The sequence below is a fragment of the Barbatula barbatula genome (assembly GCF_947034865.1).
Source record: "Barbatula barbatula genome assembly, chromosome: 4".
Taxonomy (NCBI): domain Eukaryota; kingdom Metazoa; phylum Chordata; class Actinopteri; order Cypriniformes; family Nemacheilidae; genus Barbatula; species Barbatula barbatula.
The window spans coordinates 2655302-2678955 of record NC_136768.1 but is presented as its reverse complement, the minus strand read 5'-3'; the positions used below and the strand labels follow the sequence as shown (position 1 = coordinate 2678955).

General features: G+C 40.5%; 1 protein-coding gene across 1 annotated transcript; it reads left to right on the top strand.

Moving 5' to 3' along the window:
* The first annotated feature begins 1084 nt into the window (after window positions 1–1084).
* Window positions 1085–4135, top strand: gpr85 (G protein-coupled receptor 85). Its single transcript, XM_079455314.1, has 2 exons — window positions 1085–1498; window positions 2618–4135. Exon 2 carries the CDS (start codon window positions 2775–2777, stop codon window positions 3906–3908), a length of 1134 nt encoding a protein of 377 aa, XP_079311440.1. The 5' UTR covers window positions 1085–1498; window positions 2618–2774; the 3' UTR covers window positions 3909–4135.
* The last annotated feature ends 19519 nt before the right edge of the window (window positions 4136–23654 follow it).

Sequence of the window (23654 nt, the reverse complement as noted above, 5' to 3'; positions counted from 1 at the left end):
AATAGCTCGTCGCTGCGCTTGAATATTAACGAAGCCTTTGCCATAGTAGAAATGGTCAAATCAGGAAACGCAACGAGATCACCTGACGCGTCGTCATCGCCGTTGCGCTTCCCTTTCAACAAGCGACCGACAACATGGCCTCCAATGAACGAAACGCACTCCCGCTGCTCCCGTTTTTATTTCTGACGCTTTTCCAGACCGCGGACGCGTTTGACGGAGGAGACGCGGCGGCGCTACTTGTGGGCGCGACTGTCACGCTCGTGGGCTTGTGCGCGTGCCTGGGCTGGTACGCGCGCGGACGAAACGGGCAGTTTTGAGGACCGAGGCCCTGTCCGGGGGCTGTCACGCAGTTGTACTGAATAGAAGTCAAAATGGGGGCTCGGTTGGATGTGCGCGGAGAGGACGGACCTGCCTGTATGAAATATTGGATGATTCCTTTGTAATATATCGATATTCTCTTATCTCCATCCGTGTCATGTGGGACACGTGAAAGTTGCTTCCTTCCTGCCCCTCTCTGCTGCGATCCACGCGGAGTCCAAAGCCTATCGCACGAGAACACGACTACAAGAAGTTATTAGACTCATTGCTAGGCTATATGTACGTGGACTGCTTTACGGACACTAGAGTGATTTATGTTTTTGTGACGTCACAATCGCTGCACGACAGATCGTTAGTTTCAACATTGTATAGTGAAATTATAGGTGAACTTGTTGAATGACTAATGCTTCCTGTATTTGCATTAAACACGGAGAGGTGTGCTTTGAATTCTCTCTTCCTTGGTTCAATGTGATCAATTATATATGTGTTGTAGTTTTGACATGATGTTCATGGGATAACAAAGTATAAAATCACGTGATGGATGCCCACGGCGTTTTAAAACAAATATTTTGGGATAAAAAGCATTTGGAAAGCACTTCAGATCATGTCTGTGAACTTAAAATGAACCGACTTCATAAATCCACTACTTTCGGGACCATGTGGTTGACTATTTGTTTGCATATTTGATCTAACTTAATTGATTCCAACTACATATATCCAGTGTCAATGAGGCCAATATAAAAGAATGAGACACCTCATCTTCAGAGCTGTTACAGGCATCAAACACAATAGCTCGTGTCAATTATTAATGTAAAGTAAGTTATCCCGAGCCTATCTAATGTTAAGAATTGTGTTGTCTGTGTTAAAAGACGTACATACATACTTTGCACAGCATATGCGATGGCATATATGACACGAATACAGGGCAAAGGGTAAAAGGAGTCCGTGATGCTGCTGCTGCTGCTGCTGCACCCATCAGTGCAGATGATGCTGCTGCTGCAACAAGAGACACGAGACGCGGTCGGGATCAAATAGCGCCAGTGCGCATGCGCCGTCCGCACCGTTTACTGTATAATCACAGTGGGGAAAAGAGCAGGCAACAAAACTAAAGCTTTTTTACGGCAAAGCGACCGCTGCCATGTAAATAACCGCCAGGGAAACAAAGGGGGTATATCAACAGGTATGCTTTTAATTGATATTTTATACCGCTGTCTGTATTTCACTCGGTTTTTTGCATGCATGTATTTGCTCTGCCTATAATGGACGCGCATCTTGGCCACAGCCACCCGAAATCATTCCGTTATAAAAATCCAAGGGAAAGCCGACCGTGTGTATACCGAGATAAAACGCAACCATCCACGAGATCCTGCATGTCTTATTTCAATGCAAATTCGGTCATAGACGATTTTGTAAACATGCAAGTGGGTGTACACACGGGTGTATTCTTTTATTATATAGGGAAAGACAAGTGATGTGTTTTTGTGAAAGAGACGACACAGGCTATTGCGTGGATTCGGTTTATAGACGCAATCCATTGTTTGTTTATCTGTAATTTTGAGTCGAATTCGTCAGCGTACAAATAACATGAACAGAGATTATAAAACGAAATTCCGTCGTGCTTTTTCCCCCAATTGCATTTAATTGTGTTAATCGCTCGACTGTTATTGCCTAGAGAACGTCTATATTCAAACCAAATATAACCTTTATACAAATATAACATAATACTGCGTTTCTTTTATACCCTCGATCGTATGATAATGAAATTCATGATTATTTTTAAGAGAAACGTGATAAACTGACGGAATGAACACGAATAGATTCTGCAGGATCTTAGGGTGTGATCAACAGCTTTTCCTGCTGCATTTCGACAGATGCTTCATCAGTCTGTACCAAATAAAAGAATTCAATTGAATTGATATAAATGCACATTTTACGGACTATGCATTAACGCATTTCTAGACAAGTGATTGTTTGTGCTCATGTAGCATCTCATCGGGCATGCTTTGAAATTATTTATTTGATTTTCTTTGGAAAAGAGTAGATCTTGGGGTGGGGGTCTATTATTTTAACCAGGATTTATGTTTGTGTCTAATGGCGAAACCCTGTGCTGAATTAAGCAACTGCATGAGCACTGCTGTGGCTGCATACCGTTGCAGCTGCAATTTGACATGCAATTAGAAAAAGGCAATGAGAAAAGAATGATTCTCGTGCATCGGCCCCGCACCTGATACGATGCATCGAAAAGCCCCCCAGTTTGTTTTATGTGAGCGAATCCTAATGGGTGGATCATGTTTTTCAGGGATCGTTTTAGGTGTGATGAAACAAAGGAACAAAGGATGCCTTAGAAGAGAAGCAGTGACGAAAGGCTGGAACCTGCTTGAAAGCACACCAGATGGATCTATTGCTCCACTTTCCACCCAGATCATGATACTTGGCTAAAGCTTTAAGCATTCTCTATGATCTCTCCTCCATCTATGGCGAACTATAGCCATGCAGGGGACCACAACATCTTGCAGAATGTCTCTCCGCTTGCCACTTTTCTTAAACTGACCTCCTTGGGCTTTATCATTGGCGTCGGCGTGGTGGGAAACCTCCTGATCTCCATCCTGCTGGTCAAAGACAAGAGCCTTCATCGAGCACCCTACTACTTCCTGTTGGACCTCTGCGCCTCTGACATACTCCGCTCGGCCATCTGCTTCCCGTTCGTGTTCACCTCTGTGAAAAATGGCTCGGCCTGGACATACGGCACGCTGACCTGCAAAGTGATTGCCTTTTTGGGCGTGCTCTCCTGTTTCCACACTGCCTTCATGCTGTTCTGCGTCAGCGTGACGCGATACCTGGCTATCGCTCACCATCGCTTTTACACCAAGCGGTTGACCTTCTGGACATGCCTGGCTGTCATATGCATGGTGTGGACCCTGTCGGTAGCCATGGCGTTTCCACCGGTGCTGGACGTGGGCACATACTCCTTTATACGAGAGGAGGACCAGTGCACCTTCCAACACCGGTCCTTCCGTGCCAATGACTCATTGGGGTTCATGCTGCTCCTTGCACTTATTCTCCTGGCCACCCAGCTCGTCTACCTCAAGCTCATATTTTTCGTTCACGACCGCCGAAAGATGAAGCCCGTCCAGTTCGTGCCTGCCGTCAGCCAAAACTGGACCTTCCACGGCCCGGGGGCGAGCGGCCAGGCCGCCGCCAACTGGCTGGCCGGGTTTGGCCGAGGACCCACGCCTCCCACCCTGCTGGGAATCCGGCAGAACAGCAATGCGGCGGGACGCAGGCGTCTCTTGGTGCTCGACGAGTTTAAGACTGAAAAGAGGATAAGCAGGATGTTCTACATCATCACCTTCTTCTTCCTGAGTCTATGGGGACCCTATCTGGTGGCCTGTTACTGGAGGGTGTTCGCCAGGGGTCCGGTGATACCGGGAGGCTACCTGACGGCAGCCGTGTGGATGAGCTTCGCTCAGGCGGGAGTCAATCCCTTCATCTGCATCTTCTCCAACCGGGAGCTCAGACGTTGCTTCAGCACCACACTCCTCTATTGCAGAAAATCCAGGTTACCTAGGGAACCCTACTGTGTTATATGAAGGCTCCGTGTCTGTGATGTGGTCTCTTTTTGGATGCCCTGACCGATCAGGGATGTGTTCTGTTGTACAGCTATCTCCCTTTTCTCCTCCTCCCTTTCCGAGGCCTGTAGTCAAACTGTCAGCACGAACCGCGGAGCTCGAATGGAATAAGCAAGGACAGAGGACAGGTCCTGCGTTTATGTTCTAGTAAACCATTAATGCGAAAGGCCATTTGAAACCCAATAAGCAAAAAAAAGAAAAAAATTACATAAACGAAAGAAAAGACGAAAAAAATGGATAAATACACATGGGACGGACCTTTGCTTTGGATATTTTGCAGACTGAGGGGTGTTGAATAAACAGGTACCTTAAAGGAACCAATGGAATTGTTTCGTGTTTAAAAGTTGCACTAAAGTGAAGACATGAAGATTTTTTTTTCTCGCCGAGTTGCATTGCAAGGATGTCTTGTTTTTATTTCCGAACTGAAAAACGAATGCTTTAACTTGCAACAGACTTCTCTATCACTGTAAGTAAACAAAACTTGTGAGGTGACTAACTCTGTTGGAATACACCTTCACGTGAGGATAAATTGGTTTAAATGTAAGTGATATCTTTTTCCTTTTAGGGTGGGTTTGGGTGGGGCGGGGGCGGGTCTCAACGGGGGGGAAGTGTTGTGTGGTTTCCGGAAATTGCAACTTAAATTATTTCCTGTAGTTTTATGATCCATATGGTATGTGTCTGTTGTCTGCCGATGTTATTTTCCTATCTCATTTTTCTAAGTCTAAAAACAAATGTTTGAATTTTCAAAGTTGCTCTTGAGAACCTTGTACTTAAATCGACAGTGGAGAACCAGTAAAGTTAAGTTCAGTGTGACATATCCATGTACCCAACGCTCACGTTTTATTACAATTTTCTGATACCACTCCAACTGGTCTTGCCTTAATAGTTCTGGTGTTGTTCATTTTATCATTTGCAAGGTGAGGGTTGTTTTCTTATCTACCTTCTCAAATATGTCTTACAGGCATATAGGGAGGGTTTCACATCAGGGTGAGAAGTGCGTGTTCATTTGAAAAAGAATATTCACGTTCACATCATGACTAACCGCTCACCGACAGCCCATTTCTTTCCCTGTAATGTTTGCAACATCCCACTAAGTGCCCAGAGCACAGGGAGCATGTGAGCATGGATGTCCGAATGTGTGCGCGTGTGTTTTAGGCAAAGAGCTGTCATGTCAAGACCAGAGCCTTAGTCTGAAATCTTGCACAATTTGTAAAAAATGTAATAAGAAAAACGAAAAAACATCGTATTTAAGGCACACAGTCTTGTTTCTACTTTCCCAACATTTGCTCTCTACTAATTGTTTTAATTAACTTACTTTTTTCTCTTGTGGCCATTTTAATATTTATTCTGTATTCTTTTTGTATATTATAGGTAGATAGTGTGTAAGTTTGTGAGTCTTTCATTTTGAAGTCCCGAATGTGAGTACTGTTTAAGTTAGGACTGCAAATGCTGAAAGTTAACTGTGTAATCTGTTGCTTACATTTTTGAAAATAAAATTTTACATTTTGCAAAACCTGTTCTTTCTATTTACTCTTAAGCACTAGTGCCACAAACTCAATGGTTGTGCAGAAGCCGCAAAACAAAAACGCTCAATTATTGAAAACAAAACTCAAATACTGGCGAATGGCAGAGGTAGCTTAACACGACTGTCTTTGCTATAAAATATCTTTCTGTATCGAAATGGTTATAATTTGCTTTACTGTATATATTTCTCTGGCCTGTTTGTGTTGCTGTATAAATGTCCTCAATGACTGAAACAGCCATTATGTGCTTTTTGCTCTGTCATTTTACCTCTTTATCTTTCTGCTTTAGTTTAGGGTAATTTTGGCATGTGGCTTTGTTTTGATGCCAGTTTTCTCTTTGGAACGCTGTGCTCAAAGTGATGAATTATCCCTGCATTCTGCAATCCAATACAACTGTCTTTTTCTCTGTTAAATGTTACGTCTTCAATGCATATTTCTAGCTGACCTGAAAAAAGCTTTGAGTGGGCATGCATTTGCGGCAAACACACCCAATGATATAATGTGAGAAGTGTCATTAATATTCCCTGGAAGTTCTTCATTTAACTGCACCCTTCGTCTTTATTCGTTTACATTTTGTAGGCGACCCGGGATGATTTAATTTGAGTCCATTAGCCCTTAAGTAATAGGACACTGCTTAGACTAAATCTTGCCAAATATTTCAACAGCCCGAATTTAAATCCAGTATTACATTTATTTTTTCCCTAATATTAAAATACGTAGAACTTTGGACAGATGTGGGATTCTGCATAAGGCTCAGTCTATGTATTTAGTGTTTTAGTGCTAGTTTAATCTGCAAAGTTGAACAACATCATCCACCTCATGTTGCTATTGGTTACAGATGTGAAGTCATGTGACCTCAACATGGTACCACCTATTATAAGCAGAAACCCCAGAATAGAAAGCATCTAGAATAGTAACATGGAGTCTTCATCTCATCCTGCTTTTTCTAAAGTAACCTTAGGTTATCCATGATATCTGGAGTAGAACAATGGGTTTTTCCTAGCCAACCAAATGAACGTCTGCACTGAAGCCCATTCATTTCAGTGTCTTCCAAACTCATTTGCTGTGCAGTTGGTGAAATAACTGCATGTTTTAACATTTTTACGAGTTGGCGGACATATCTTCTTTTCGTAGATCGTATATTCATATTACTCACCAGACAAAAATGTAGTCAACATAGTAATCAGTGTACACAATGTGCTAATATACGTAGAAAGATTTATGCAAATATAGTTGCTGCTGTCCGTGCTGGTGTCCATTCAAATAGGTCGACAGCACGGATTTGTTTTTACATTTACATTCAGTCATTTAGCAGACGCTTTTATCCAAAGCGACTTACAGATGAGGAAACATTGCAAGCAATTATAACAACATAGGCAACAGAATACATAAGTGCATCAAACTAGTCCATTAAAGCCTAGCACAGTATACAAAGCTAGTATATTTTTGGATCTATTGAGCCAAACGATCCACGAACCACGTGACCACACGGCGGCAAGAGATCGAGTGTCGTAACTCTGTATTTCAATATATCAATATCTGCAACTATTTGGTTGCGGTGATGTCAGAACTTGAACATTGCTGAATAACTGCAGAAGACTTTCAGTTTGGGATTCTTTAAAGGCAGATTGCGTTGCCTGTAATGCTGCACTGACGTGTCAGTGGCAAATAAAGGAATTTGAAGCGCAGATTTGCCCCGCGATAAAAAAAACACCAGCCAAAGGGAAGAGAGCCTTATTTTGAGATCAGGTAAAACACATGCCATCCACTTTTCACTTACCATTAGCTAAACAGACAAATTAGTTACGTGTATTAAAGGTAACAACATTGACAATGTATATTAAACGTTGCTATTTTATTTGTAAGAAAAAACATATATCGTTAACCTTCACATAAATTCTGATTGATTTGATGTTAATGATAAGAATTATATTGATTTTAATGGAAACTAAATGGTATCTGTGAGTCTTCTGGTCATGTGTTGGGTTCGGTTGGTGGCGTTTCATCTAACTGATGGAAAGCAATAGGAAACCAATAAAATCTACTGGAATAACGGCCAAAACACAACAGATAAGGGTATTTTGTAATGGTTTTTATGGTAAACAGTTTACCGATGGTTTATACAGTAATGGTTTGTAATGGAAACCATTAGAATTTCTATATATTATTGTCAGCAAATATGTATTTAAAGCTGTTCTTATTTTTTCTATAATTATTAATAATACTATTACTATAAGTTCATAAAATCAATGTCATGCCATTGAGCTTCAATAACAAACGCATCTTGATTCACTCTCATCATCACATTGCAGCATTACAGCAACTGGTTCGCGAGCACGCTGTCGTGTTGCAAAAATGCAGTGCAGGATGAGACATAGATTAGGACAAACACTCAGAACACAGATTACATGTTCTGAATGTTCTGCATGTAATGAGTTGTCAAGGATATGATGTGTTCTGGGCATACAGTTACAGACGAGGGTATTTTATATTCCTGGTACAATGTGACCAGAGCAAAATAAGTGCCAATTATTGTCTATGAGGGCTAGGACTTGTACACTGGTGAATAACGTTTCGCTTTTTGTCTTGTTTACCTCAGCTTCAAGTAAACCTCAAGGAGACTTCTGTGAGTGGAAGCAGTTCATGGCTGACCGGTGGTTTTAATACATGGAAAGGCCAGGGGTCCCTCCTGTAGCATGCGCTGGTTTTATGCATCTGTGTTCTGTCCGTTCATTACCCAGTGTGCACAAGGCAGGTGGAGCGCAGTGGCTGGCGGTGGGACTTCATTACTACACTGTTAGCTTGAGCTGTAAAGCACGATTGGGGCCACAAGGTCCCCGCTTCTCTCGGCATCCCTGGTGAAATATCACAGAAGCGGCTTATCAGCTATCAATGTTTCAGGAGAGGCCTGGCGCTATCGAGGAAGAGCTATAGAACAGAGGGGGTTTATTTGAGCTTTCCAGGGGGCACAGAAGAGCGCTAATGTTCTGCTTCCAGATCAATACCTAAAGTGAACGATAATGCAAAAGTCATTGTACTCCATTGTTAAATTGGTGCCCTACAAACAAAATTGACTTCAGCAGAATGGTTTGCCATTTTCAATCAATCCACATTCTGCGGTATTAAAGCCAACTTATTCGCATTTCAGTCCAGCATTAAAGCCCCGGTGAAATCAAAATGAAAGCCTTTTTCCTATTATTAAAAACAAGTTAGCCTTAGGGACGCCAATAAACTGATATGCTCTTACGAGCAGACAAAATTACCATTTTGAAGTTATAACCGTTCAAAACTGACGTGTGCTGAAACAAATCTAGAAATTTTATGACATCACGTTACACGTCAGCTTCTCATCAAAGTTCTCGTCTAATCAAATCGTCTTTAGAAGAGTCCCGCCCCCTTCACTATTAGAGCTGCTCATATCATCCACTTGTTCGCTTCTTATATCCTGCATGGTGAATGACGCATAGTGCACTAGATGGGAGATAGGGGATGATCCAGAAAGTGTAAACATTAACATTAAAATCTTAATTTCGCATTATTGTCCGATTCAGATAGCATGGAGCTGATCCTATCCGTCGATCATACACGCGAATCTGCTGAGTCATTTCAAGTCTACACAGAATATTGAATGTTAAGCCTCTATGGAAGACATCGTACATCACAGCCTTGATGAGTAAAGGAGAAGACAAATGCCTGTGTCACTCACCAACGTAAATAACAAGCTTCAAATGACACATCACTGGTATCACTGATTTTCCTATTCTTTTCAATAGACCTACACCACTTTGGCAATCACGCTATTAAAGTCCCCGTGAACCGGAAGTTGCGATCGTTTTTACTTCCGTATTTTCATATTCCATTACTTAATCATTTCCCAAAATTTAAAAAGAGAATGACCCACATTGATAAACTATTTACAAAAAACGCGGCAATATTTCATGAAAAAATAGGCATTGTAATTTTTATTTTCACTGGGACTTTAAATGCAGCTTTGCCAGGCTGACTGTGTGGCGTAAAGGAAACGCTATTGGTTGTTTTAAAAGGAGGCGGGTAGTCACTCGATATATCTACCTTACTCTGCATTTTTCAGTTTAAATGACATAACACATCCAAGACATTACAGTGGGGCTTTAAAGCTGAAGATTTTACAATGTTAAAATACCTTTTTCCTATTCCAGATACATATCCAGATTAATTTGACACAGACGTAGTAGCTCAAACAAGGTAGTGATTTGCAGGTGGATGAATTTGCTCTTGACCAGTAGAGGTAAGGATGTTCCATAAGCTTTATCAGACACAAGATGTTGCAGTGGCCAAAAACGGCTGTATTAAAACGAGTCTGTTTGTTGACAAGCGAGGTTTAGTGCCAAGATCTCTGGGTGGGTTTTGAATGCCCTTTATGCAGGAGAAAAAACGCACAGCAGAGTGCAAGATGGAGGTGCTTGAATGAAAGGCCAATAAAAAACAAGATGATGATGGTTGTTCCCTTGGGACCTCCTATGTTGTATTTATCGTCATTCTCATTCCTGATGCAGCCTACTGAGCCTATTGAATACAAATGATCAGGTAGACAGGATCAGAAGTGTTTGTGCTTGGAAATAAGCGTTTCTTGTCACAAAATGTCTGAATGCTTTTTGTAAACTTTTATCTGCCGCAGTCTTTAAAAAGGATATTCCAGCATTTAGTATTATGTAATTAAATATCAGGACATGAATAGCGGAAGTATCAAAGTTTTTCTATGCAGTAGCTTATTTAAATATACGGTTGACCCTAAATTACTTGTGTAATATTGACTGACTGAGTTCTTTCTTGAAATACAATATACATTTTAAGAGTTTTTTGTGCTGCACGACAACAGTTTCGTCATCTCGCTTGCGTCAATAGTCAAATGGCAGTAGTTATTGCATCTCGCAATTGTAAGCTACACATATTTAAATGTTATATGATATAATGCACAAATCAAGTGGATCATTTTGTTACCTTTATGGTGATTTTGAAGTTTGACAACACCTGGTTGCTAACCCGTCATTGTATGATAAGGTATCATAAATCCAAGGAAAATTAACAGAATGACATGGCATTAAGAAAATAATGGATTTTTAATGTGAGTTGTTTCTTTAAAGAGAATGTGTTCTCTGAATGAAGAATTGAAATGTTGCTAAATGACACTCCCCACCCAGCAAGACCATTTCCCCCATGCCAACCCGCCAGCTCACATTACCATCCCTGACATTGTCAGATTGCTCGTGCCACACTGGGAAATGAATAGCACACAGCCCAGCTGCTTATTTTACAGACGTTACGTTGGCCAGGGACATTATTCGTTCATTCTGTGTCGTTGCCCTTCATGTCGGCGCTGCATAAACAGCGAATGACAGCCATAGATCAAAGATGTTTTCTTTTATCGCAGAGGAAACAAATTAAAATCGAAATGTTTGTCTCTGAATTGCATCTACTGAAACATGCCCTCAAAACCCCTTTAGGGTGACTAGTCGCGAAACGAACGCATGTGAGCGTCTGCGTCTGTGCATGCAGCACGTTGTGCATGTGTTTAAAGACAAATGACTCAGTTCTTCTCAAGTCTTCACAGAGCAGATGCACTGTATTTTACTAAGTAATGTCAAATGTTCTTCGGTAAACAAAATGTTCTCTTTCATATCCTAAAAAGATGGATTCAGACCTACATTTTACCATTAAGTGGCATAGTACTAGACAAAGCACTAAAGTAGTTCATGTAAAATTGAATATGATTTTTTTGCTTTTGGCAGCCAGTAATTTCTCTTGTATCTTGTGATTGGAACAGACCATGTTTGTGTTTTTTGTGTGCGAACCTGCGGTGAATCCTGTTTGAGTCTTGTATTCTTACACCTTATATCCTTTTGTTCACAGTTTTTGAGAAGGAAGATGTCACACCACCCGTCCACGTTGGCATCTGGTTTATTTGGCCAGCTTCTACCAAGTGAATTTGTACCAAAACACAGCCTTAACATAAAATATTTTGCAAGCTCTCGACTTTAAAAAGTGTATTCGTCCATTTGTTTGGCCCTATGCACATTTATATGAGTAGTTTTGCGTTAAGCATTGTTTCCCCTGCTGTCCACCTGTCACTTCAGACCGATATGAACCACTGTTTGGGATCCGACCATAAGGGTTGATTCTCTGTGAAATTAAGGAGGAATATTAAGGTCACAAATGCTTGGTTGGTTAAATGTTAAGATGCTAGCCGAATAAAAACAGGCCACAAAACACATTTCCCTGAACTATATGAAATATGTATCCTTCAGATCAGGTTCAAATTCTACCTTAAGAAAATCTGCTGGTCTCCAGTCTCCTAATATACTGTAGTCTCTTTGCATAATAATATTAGTATTTAATAGTAATAATAATAGTATTTGCCATGTCTGCTCTACTATAAAGAGTTGTCATATTTGCACTTTTGTAAGCATTTAGACCAAGTATGCATTGGGTAAGTAGTAGCCAAATCTTTAGCTTGCATTTTGCTCTTGGTTGTGTTGTTCATCTCCATATGCTGTTATGGGACAGTTCAGACAAAACTTAATTTAATTATAGTTTTTTGTCTATGATACTGGTACACGGACCTAAAAAGTTGCATTGGACATTGGTTGAGTGGGTGATTTATCTGTGTACCGTTTCAGCCACTGCTTGAGTCCTTGCTGATGTGGTCTAAAATATATTCTTTATGGATGTCAAAAGCTTCAGACTGGACTTTTTTTTACAAGCATTGCATTGAGGGTTATTTTGGGCCATCACTGAGGACTTTGAGCACAACTGCTGCTGTATTATTTATGCGTTTTACTATTTCTTTCACACAAATGCGCTCAGTCATGCAGATTCTGAAAAAGGAATCTCGGATGGCATTTTGCTGGGATGCTCCCATCTGCTCGTGTATTTCCTGATTATAGACATTGATATTACAGGAAACCTTAGCGAACATATGTTACCTAAGGTTCTGACCTTAAAAAACAATGTCTGCTACAGTGGGGGCGCTTGGCATGACCGGTGTCAACGCGATGCCTAGTGGGAAGTAGAACTACATGAGGAAAATAAAAATACTTCTTGTCCTTCAGCATGGTCTTGAGCATAAAATCTATAGAATGGGAATGAGAATAAAAAAGCATGTGTGTAGGTGTTTTATGAATGTGCTGGCCTTCTTATCGCCCGGTAAGATCTGTTAGTCTATAGGGTCTGGAAATTACCCTCCATGAAAACCTTGGTGAGCCTGCTGGTTTCCTGCTGTAAGAGAGCCATCACTTATAGCAAATGAGCCCCATCGGATCGTAGGGTCAAGAGCCGTCTGTGGTCCAATTAGTTGACCATTGGGACTTTCCATAATTACAGCAGTGATATATTGATAGGAAAGCATGTAAGAACGGTCCGTTCATTCATCTTTTCCCCTTTACATAGATTTAAATTAAACCCTGCGATGCCGTTAGGAGAAGAATAAGGTGTGACGTGTTTGTTGACAGATGTGGAGGTATGTTTTGGCTCACCCGAAATGACTCGGTCTGCTGTGACGCGTAGCCTTGTGGAAATCAATGATAACGGTGAACTTTTTCGGCTTTGACAAACCACAGTGTCAGATGCTGTATTGATTAGGAGTTTACCGTGTAGCCCATAATGTAGGTGATGCAGTGTTTGCAAGCAACCAGGAAAAGTGTGATGTATTTCATATGTTGTGCATAATGTATCGTTGCAATGCACAACTGTCATAACTCATACAATATCAGACCAATTGAAAATAGAAATGGATCTGTGCAAGTGCAAGTTAATTCTTGCTGTCAATTATTCATATTCAATTCAAAATATATCCAATTTAAACTACTGTAAGTTGTCAGTTCTTTAACAAATTGTATTTATAAGAAAAGGTTTCAAGAACATATTTGTTTTGTTTTAGATTTCCAAAATTTGTTGGGCCACAGTTTTACAAAAAATAAAGTCTCAGAGTAGCTTCGTTAATGGAGAGGCTCAGAGATGACGTATTTTGTAGGCTAAGCCTCTGCATTTTTCCCATAGACTTTTGGAAGATCGCAAAAAATAAGCTCTGTGATTAACATATGTTCCCTATTAAAGGGATACTTCAGTACGTTTTACTTACACTCAGGGCATCCTTAGTCAATGTAACTTTCTTCTTGAAGAATAATGCACTTTGAGTTAAAATACCAGGTATATTTTTACTACCAAGTGGTAGAATGGGAGTGAATAGGGGCGATTTTTTGAAGCTCCAAAAAGTGCATCCATCGATCAAAGAATGGCTTGACACGACTCAGTGGTTTTCTGAAGCGAGATAAATATCCATATTTATAAATTGCAATTAACAATGTCTTACATCCGCTGCAAGAGGCTTGTTTTTCCGCTCAATGATGGTGACTAAAGCGCCCGCCCAGAGGAGGCAGTGTTTCTATTGGGTGAAAACAAAAAATGCTGTGTTCGTAACAGGAACTTACGACACGCCTGCGTCATTTGCCAGAATAACAAGCCTCTCGTTGCCAACCCCATTCACTCCCATTCTACCGCTTGGAAGTTAAAGTATTGTAACTGCATCGTGATATAAATAATGCATTATTCTTCAAGAAGAAAGTCACAATCACTTAGGATGCCTTGAGGGTAAGTAAAACATGATGAAATTTCGATTCAAGCATGAAGTATCCCTTTTAGTAATTACTTCGCATCTAAGTTTTAAGAGATTTGTGCCCATATGGCATTATTTGTGAGCTTTACAGTATATGCACAAAGACATCTAACGTCCTCGCCAAAGGAAGAAGTCGCTTTTAGCGCCATTTTTAAGACACAATATGGATTTTAAAAATCACAAGCGTGATATTTAGTGTCAAGCTGTCGTGCAGCCCTATCCCACAACACTGCAGTGATCGGTCAGATGCTGAGATGAATCTTTTAAGTTCAGATTTCTAATAGTCTGCATAGCCGTCTGCTCTTGATATTTCTCCAGCAATCGCAACCTTTCTGGCATTTCAGAAAGTCAGCGCAGAGACTCAGATGATGCTTCTCCATAAGCCAGACGTCTGTGCAAATCATTGCCTCATTCTGTTGCCTTGAAAGAACTTGCTGATCATTAGCTTCAACCTTTTTGTTTTGGGATGTGTAGAGAGAAATGTCAGGTTAGGTTATGTCTCCTCGGCATCCTCTTCAGCTGTCAGGAAGAGAATGTGAGAGGTAAAAAGAGAAGAGGACTTAAAGTATAAAAATAACTTATTTTGAATGCATTTGCAAAGAGGAAGAAGAAAATCGGATTGAAGTACAAATAAGCATCTTTCGAAAGAAATGAACTGCTGTTGTTGGCTTTTAATATGATTGATTGAGGTTTTATTTGTCTCATGTGCACAGCGTTTCTCAGCAGTGCCAAAATGTATGCAGCTTTGTAAATTTATTTGGCAATTAAAGTGTTTTCATAGCCAAGAAGTTGGTTCATTTAAAAATGCAGTAAAATGGTTTGCAAAGTGCAGATTTCTCTACTGTGTTTTATTGTGTTCTTTTTCTACAAAAGAAAGTTGGGAATGGTTCGCTCAGAAATAAGAATTTATCCTTTACTCGTCCTCATGTCATTCAAAACCCTTGTGAAATTTATTTATTTTGAAGAACATCGGGAACATCTTCATTTGTGGAACACAGAAGGAAGTCATAGAGGTTTTGAAAGACATAGCAGAATATTTTGGGGTGGACTACCCCTTTTAAGTACATTCATACACAGTCTTATGTAACTAACGGTGAAACGTGTTTGTACGTAGTGTGAGGCAATGGAGCCTGGTTCTGCTCAGGCCACTCAACAGCTGTCAGCGCTTTTCTGCTTTTAGCCTCCATAATTCTCAAGAGAGCTTAAAAGCGGTAAACACAGATGCAGCAAGCTCGTATATATTTGATGAGCTTAATGTATGGAATGCATGTGTTTGCACAGAATCTCTTTCATAATTCAAGGGAGACTCGAGTCCATTTGAAAAACCTGGGCCAGGTCCAAACAGGTGTTGGAGCCCCCCGGACCCTACATGCATCTCTGTCTCTCCTATCTTGTGGGGAAAATGCTCTAAGAGAATGTTTCTGCCAGACGTCCAATCAAGATAAAGTTGAAAGTAGAATCCTCTTGCTGACAGCCCCTTGCTTTCAGATAAGTGGCTTGTGTCTGCAGGTCCGGCAGGGTGTTTGGATAATAGGAAGGGGAAGAACCAATGGAGACGAAAACGTCACAACACAGATATCATTGAGGTTTAGGCTGCGTGTTTGAATCTAACACATCCAATTCAAGGATGTAACCAAATTTTCAAGATGTGGGAAAGTGTATTTTAGCTTTGAGGTTGTGCTAGTGTTCTCTTAAAAGTTGACCATTATTTAGGCAGACAAACTGAATAAAGTTGTTGATGACTCATCTTGCACAAGGTGGATGTTTCCCAAATGAAATAACAGCCTGCTCTGGTGTGACTTTGCTAATTTCCAGTGTTAAAATTTTTGAGCTTTGATGCACAAATCCAAGATTAACCACAAAACTCAAAAAAAAAACACAATTTGCAGCTTTGCGGTGCACGATTTTGGACCAATGAGATGTAACTGCGGGTGGAGAATCTGGATGCAGAATGTTTGCATCAGGGGGATGCCATTCAACCTTAATCGATACACATCTTAGTGAATTAGATCATGTAGACAAGGCCAAGCCGTCAGGAAAGTGTCTTTCAGTAGCCTATCTGTTAATGTACAGAGCACTGGCTGAGCCAAACTAATCCTCTTCAGGTTCATCTCTAACATTGACACCGTGCTGCCCAACACGCTGTTAGATCACAGAGCTGTGCACTATAACTCGTGCTAGTTTTGAGATGTTAGCCAGGTGGTGTGGAACGTTGTAAAAAAGTATACGAGTACAGCAAAGTTCAATTATTTGGCTATGCATTTAGCTTCTGAAATGTGACATTTCCAAATGTTTTACATGACTTGAGTTTAATTTGATGATAAAAATTGTGCTCTGTGGAGCAGATAATTGGTGATTTTATCATTTTATGATATTATATTTTACAGTTGATGTCATTATAGACCTTTTCGGAAGACGTAAACAACGCTGGTCCAGAAGAACTTCCTGTTTTAGTTTCTGAACTGTACACAAACGTTTTATTATAATATGACCAAGAGAACATTTATAACCAAATAAAAATCTTTAAGATTTTATTATATTTGCAGGATATAATAAAAATGGTAGCGCTACTGGACCAATGTTTACGTCTTGCGAAGTGATCTATGGAAGTTATGTTTTAGGCGTGGGTTAATCTTTTTATATTTTCATAAAAGGTAAAGAAAACAAACGTTTTATTTACTAATTTGTATTAATAAATAATTGTATCAATTAAGACCAGAGACATTTTTTAAGAAAGCAAATGTGCTAGTTGCACAAGATGGAACCCGTTTGCCTTTGTGGCGTCGTGTCGGCAGACTAATTTCTGGTCGTTCTGATAGTTTTTGCTTGACGAAGTACTCAGCAATGTAAAGAGGATCTGTCATATCGTTGATATATATATATGTATATTTTTTTAAATAAAAAAATCACCCATTTCTGCCGGCCAAAATTCCTTTTCCGTACGACCGGAAATTAGTCTGCAGACCCAGGTGTCCCAAAAGCTCACCGGCGCCATCTTGTGCAACTAGCGAATTGTGACCATTGTGTTTTCATGTTGCTTTACACCAAATTATGATTTTTTCAAATCTTATTTTTCTCATAGATTTAAATCACCAAATCAACAACCCCTTGGCTTCTACATAATATAATTATGTACTATTATGTATGCAAAATGTACAATTGTTTCATGTACTAATAATCTTGAAGGTATGTCTTTATTTAAAAAGGTTACACATTCATTAATACAATGGCAGATTAATTCGTTAACGGTTCGTTGACCAAGTATGCGCAGGTGGAAATTTTACGATCCAATGCAATTAACTGCAGAACAACAATCAATGTTTAAGAGAAGCAGGTTGTTGAATCGGTGCCAGCGGATGGTTTTCACCACATGCTGAGTGAAACTGACAGTGTGTAAGAAGCATCGGTCCCTTCTGTTTAAAAATGCACACACAGTTGTTTTTACAAAATTCCTTAGCTGATGAAGAATTCTGGGCCGTCCGACCCAAATCACTGCACACGGATATTAAGCATTCGGCGTATGAGTTAATTAGAGTGCCATTAGCAGGCGCTTTCTCTCCATCGCTCATCACATTTTCACTTATACAGCATGAGCCAGAGGGAGGAAAAAGAGAAAATATAAGAACAAACAAACATGCATTAATCATCCGCCGCACAAGGTTGATCTATGAAAACTTGCAAACTTACAATATTGTTTTTCTGTGAGCAGTAGCTAATGTGTGGCAGATTGGTAGTTAAAATGATCGTGTCCTCTTCTTAAGTGCATATATTTAAATCTTGCACAATATATGGATGTTTTTGCAAGAAAAGGTGGTGGGGAATGTGGACACTTTCCAGAAGTGACGTATTTGCTCAATTCTTCATTGGTCAACATACATGTTGCTAAAAGACCCCTTAAAAAGAATATTATGAATGAACATGCTGGATTGTTGCCAATTGGCCACGTTGACCTCATTGGCCACCTGAGTTTCTTCAAGTGTTAAACTTGCGTGGGCCAGAAGGCTATCCTCAATTTGAAGCCTCTCTGCTTTCTGTTTCGTGTAATTGTACGTGCTAAACGCTAGTCTGTTTTTGGCACGGCATGAAGACTGTAAATAGGACCAAGCTTGTCTGGTGTAAGCCGGGAGCTTTGTTTCACCAGAGTTTGAAAGCGACATTCACTCCGCTCTGATCAGAGAAGACTTTGTGCGTGAGCTTTCATCGACTTATAAAAAAGAAAAATCGCAAACGACGTCCCTGTAATGTGTCAGTTGTTTCTCCAAGGCACCACTGAGATGGAGCGAAAGTTGAGGTTTTTTAAATTGGCTTTTGATGCATTTGCTTCTGAAATAGGATGTAGTAATCTCATAAAGAGTTCTCTAGAGATCGTAATAGTGTCTCAAGCAGAGCTCATATTTGGATCATACGTTTTAAGAGATTGAATTCAGCTATTTCACATTAAATTGTATATTTTATTACTATTTGGGTTGATTATTAAATGAAATAACTTATAAGTCAATCAATTCTCTTGAGCAATAGACAAGCAACCGACTTTTTCTTTGAGCTTCTAGAAAATCTTTGAGTAAACTGCTGCTAAGCAAAGGATGTACATTCATTAGCCAAGAAACTAAACTGCTCAGAACAAGTTGTGTAGAATTATTCCGAGTCGAATGCATTTGAATAATAATAATTTTAGGGAAATAAAGCCTTTAGCTTTTTGTGTATTCTATCCTCGACAGTTTTTAAAAGATGTGTATGAGTATGCCCTTCCTTGAACCGCCACCTTACCGTGGTGGAGGGGTTTGAGTACCCGAGTGACCCTAGGAGCTATGTTGCCGGGGCTATATGCCCCTGGTAGGGTCTCCCAAGGCAAACAGGTCTTAGGCGACGGGTCAGACTAAGAGTGGTTCAAAAATCCCTTATGATGTTAAAAAATACCAAGGACCGTGACGTCGCCAGGTATGGCGCAACCGGGGCACCACCCTGGAGCCCTCAGTCGGAAAAGGGTGGCTTGTCCACTTCAGGTTGGTGGAGAGTTCCTTCCTCAAGTGGAGGAGTTTAAGTATCTCGGGGTCTTGTTCACGAGTGAGGGAAGGATGGAACGGGAGATTGACAGACGGATCGGTGCAGCTTCTGCAGTAATGCGGTCGATGTACCGGTCCGTCGTGGTGAAGAAAGAGCTGAGCCGCAAGGCGAAGCTCTCAATTTACGGGGCAATCTACGTTCCTACTCTCACCTATGGTCATGAGCTTTGCGTCATGACCGAAAGGACAAGATCCCGGATACAGGCGGCTGAAATGAGCTTCCTCCGCAGGGTGGCTGGGCGATCCCTTAGAGATAGGGTGAGAAGCTCGGTCACCCGGGAGGAGCTCGGAGTAGAGCCGCTGCTCCTCCACATCGAGAGGGGTCAGCTGAGGTGGCTTGGGCATCTGTTACGGATGCCTACTGGACGCCTTCCCCGGAAGGTGTTCAGTGCCCGTCCGACCGGGAGGAGACCCCGGGGAAGACCTAGGACATGCTGGTGGGACTATGTCTCCCGGCTGGCCTGGGAACGCCTCGGTGTCCCCCCGGAAGAGCTAGAGGAAGTGTCTAGGGTGAGGGATGTCTGGGCATCTCTGCTTAGACTGCTGCCCCCGCGACCCGGCCCCGGATAAGCGGTAGAAAATGGATGGATGGATGGGTGTATGAATTGGTCTTTTGGGCTTGATTGTACTTGTTTTCATTTTTATTGTCAAACAAATCCAATGAAATAAAAAAAAGAGCATCGTCAAACTAAATTCCCCTGCTTGTCATCGATCGTAATACTGTAGTTTATGCATGAATAATATTCTGAATTACGCCAACCTAGAAAACCAGAAGAAAAATGTAGAGGCCAAGTACCAGCCCATGGCAACATATCTTCCTAATGTATGAAATGTAATAGAAATTAACATCAAAAACATTGTTGCAACAAATTACATAAGTGCATCATTAGCGTCTGTCAGTTGTTGGTGGCTTGCAATTGGTGCATGTGCATAGTCCTTAACTTTTTATCACATTCCCTAAAAAGGACTTTCATCTGTAAAAAACTTGCAGTTCTAGGAATCAGTGGGTGCAAAACTGTTCCAAGAATCCCATAATCACCGTTTATTATGTCCACCTTCACAGCGCCACAGAGTGCTATTTTACACCCTTGCAGTGAATTACATTGAAAATCGTTTTACAAGATATGGCTTTTACATGTACTTCGCTTTGAAAAGGAGCTTTTCCATGTCATTTGTGGTGTGGCAACACAGATGCTATCGTTTATCACTGCGGAGAATAGGAACGCCTTTTGTTTTGTTCGAAATGACATGAGACTGAGTCCACAGTGAAAGAATCTGCATTTGCTCCCTTCAAAGCCGTTTCTCCCGACCGACGTTTTGTTTTTCAGCTTGGAAGGGCATGTATCAGGGCAACAGGCTTCAAGAAGACGTGCCAAGACGGCATACCCGTCAAAACTGTCAAACAGAATTTATCCATGACTGAGATTGTAAATGTCTAGCATGTCAGTCTCTTTATATTGAAAGGGCTTGATGTCCGAGCCAAAGGAAGTCTGTTTTTCTATGGTGCCCTGGAGGTAATTGTGACACCTTGATTTCACGTGGCACAGTCCTTTGCAAGGATAATGAAAGCATTTATGCGAAACTGCATCCAGTCATCGCGACATGGACATAATGGAGAGGGAGCTTGTGGTGTGTGAATGAGAGGTGGAAGTGCGTGATGTGGGTGTACAGATGCATCACGCGGGTGGTTGACATAACACGATCCGGTTATGATGTAACACACACTCACTGTGTGTACCTTTTAACATCACAATCTGATCGTTTTCTATTCACGCTGTAAGTCAATTTAAGTCAGTTTTTACACATTTGACTTTTTCTGTATTTTTTGTCTGAAAAAATTACTAATGTTCTGCTTTTCTTCACTTAAGACTTAAATCTAGGCTACATGTAATTTGCGTTATAGTTAGAACACTTAAAAGTACTTTTTACTATTAATGCTCAGCTATGTTGCACACCAACACATCACACTGTTGGTTGGTCATGAAAGAAAAATTACGAATCACAGCAATATAAGTGTCACATACTATCTTTAAGTGTGTTTAAAAACACTTCCCATGAGATGGTACCCATCCTCTAAATAAGGATTATAAGCCACGCTACAAACATTCAGCCTTGATGGCACCGGCAAATTGCATGCGCAGATTTGTTCAACCAACAAATAATTAGAATGTTCTATCAGTTTTCTTGTTGATGTCTGTGCCAACCCCTGCATGCACCTCGGTGGGAGGTAAGATGATTAACCGTGTTTATCAGCTGGAGTGGACAGTGTTTGAGGGTCTATCGTTCACTTTATCGGAGTGCAGGAGCTCTGCTGATCTGGCCCGCAGGCAGCGATGTTGGCGAGTGAAGTTGACACAGCATGCCACACCTGTTTCCCTAAATCTCCTCAAAAATCCTCAAAACACTGACTGCCAAACCGAGCGCTGTTCCCCAGTGACAAGTAAGGTCCAGGACCACCGAGGTATAATATTTCACACTAATGATATATACATGATTATAGTTTGTATTCCAAACTAGCTTCTGTTTCCCAAGGTTTTTCAGAGAGTTGCATTACCAAAATAAAGTTGCTGATAGATGTTTGTTTATACAATGCTGTTCATTTGACTTAAGTGCCGTCTTAAACAAATAATAAAGAAATGTTGATGGATAAAAAAGGAAATTACAAAATGCTTTAAAGTCCCATTGAAACAAAAAATTACAATTCATATTTTTTCATGAAACATGCCGTTTATTGTAAATAGCCTACCAATGTGGGTCATTCTCATTTTTTTATTCGTGTGTCCTCATAATCTTCTGTTTAAATCTGAAAATGCACTTCCGGCCTCTAGTGACCATCGATCTCAAATGATGTAAATTAGACGGCTTGGGCGGAGCATCTGTTAACTCCTCCTCTTCAACTGTCAGTCTGCTGCCAGTTCCATTTCAAAATGCAATGGCTGTTTTTATGCATCCCATCATTTTGCCACGTCAACGATTTTTCTCATTCGAAACTCTACTCAAAAATACGAAAGTAAAAAAGATTGCAGCTTCCATTTCACAGGTACTTAAAAGTTACACATGAAAACAAGTATATTGTAGTATTCTTAATTTTTTTTTACAATGTAATTATTTACCATATTAAACATTAAGATAACATTTCTAGATACTATAGTGTTTTTAAGCTTTACTATTGAAAATAATTCAATATACTACATTTATTGTGGTTTATAAATTTACTTTAGTTACTACTATATACTATTGAAATGAAAGCACACTGTAGTATACTAAAATGTAATGCAGTTTACCATAGTATATGCTACAGTATACTGCCGTAAAAAACAGACTTCCCACACATATTGGTCATTCCATAGCTTTGAAGAGTTTACTATTGGTCTCAAATTTTTCTAATAAGGAATAAAAACGTGACCATAAACTTTAGACCTATATTGCAAATGACTGTCATAAAATTTTATTTTCCCATTGTATTAGATTAAGTTGCAATGCTTTAAAAGTAATAAAAAACCAATGAACTTAAAGTGATTTAAAGTGTTTTAGCTTCAATAACGTGATATTTTTGGATGTGCGATGCTTAGATTACAGGGAGACCAAAAGTCTACGGGCGGCTCATGTCTTTATGGGAGATCATGTGTCTATTTGTTACAACACAATCACAGTAGTGGCTGTCAGCATGCCCTCACATATTAACTGCAGAGCTGTCGGATAACCGCCCCCCTGCCAAATGACAGCTGCTTTCCCTGGAGTGTCTGTGTTTGCCCCCATCAGCATCCCCCAGCTTGCCTGCCAGGACCCGGGTAGGTGCCAAAGGGGTCCACAGACCCGAATCACATGGTTGCCCACTAATTCACTCTCTGTGTCTGTCCTCCGTGTCTTTCACAACAGGAGCTGTGATGAATTGTCGTTCTTTAGATGTCATTTGCAATGCCACAGATTGGCAGGCATTACAGTGCAATGGCGGCAATTTCGTTTTTGTGAGTGGGTGACCATAGAATGCGTTTGACCTTCTGAACTGTATTGGTTATGAAACTTTCTTTTAACTGCCTGTTTTCCTAGATAAATTCCAGGCAAAATTGTGTCAATGCACTAGTTAACAAATTATTAAGATCTCATATTTGGCTGACTTCATTACATTTAAAAGTATAGTTCACTCAAATATGAGAATTGTTTTATAACCCTTTCCAACCCTGTGACATTTTTTTAGGCAGAACACAAACATTTTGAAGAATGTTGGTAACCAACCAAACACCGTTGGGCCCCATTGACTTCCATTATAGGAACAGAAATAGTATTTTTGGATCTTTTTAAATAACCTTGGAAACAGGTGTAGCTTAGGTGTCCAAAAACTTTTTTTGAGCCTCTAGATGTCTACAACACCTGCAAGCAAATACTGCGATATTTTCAGATATTCATACGATTCACATCAAATAAAACGTGTCTGCTTCGGTAACCCCACATGACACCATGAGTTCTTTGC

Coding starts and splice junctions, on each gene's coding strand:
- gpr85 (XM_079455314.1), top strand. CDS start 2,775: ATGATCTCTCCTCCATCTATGGCGAACTATAGCCATGCAGGGGACCAC.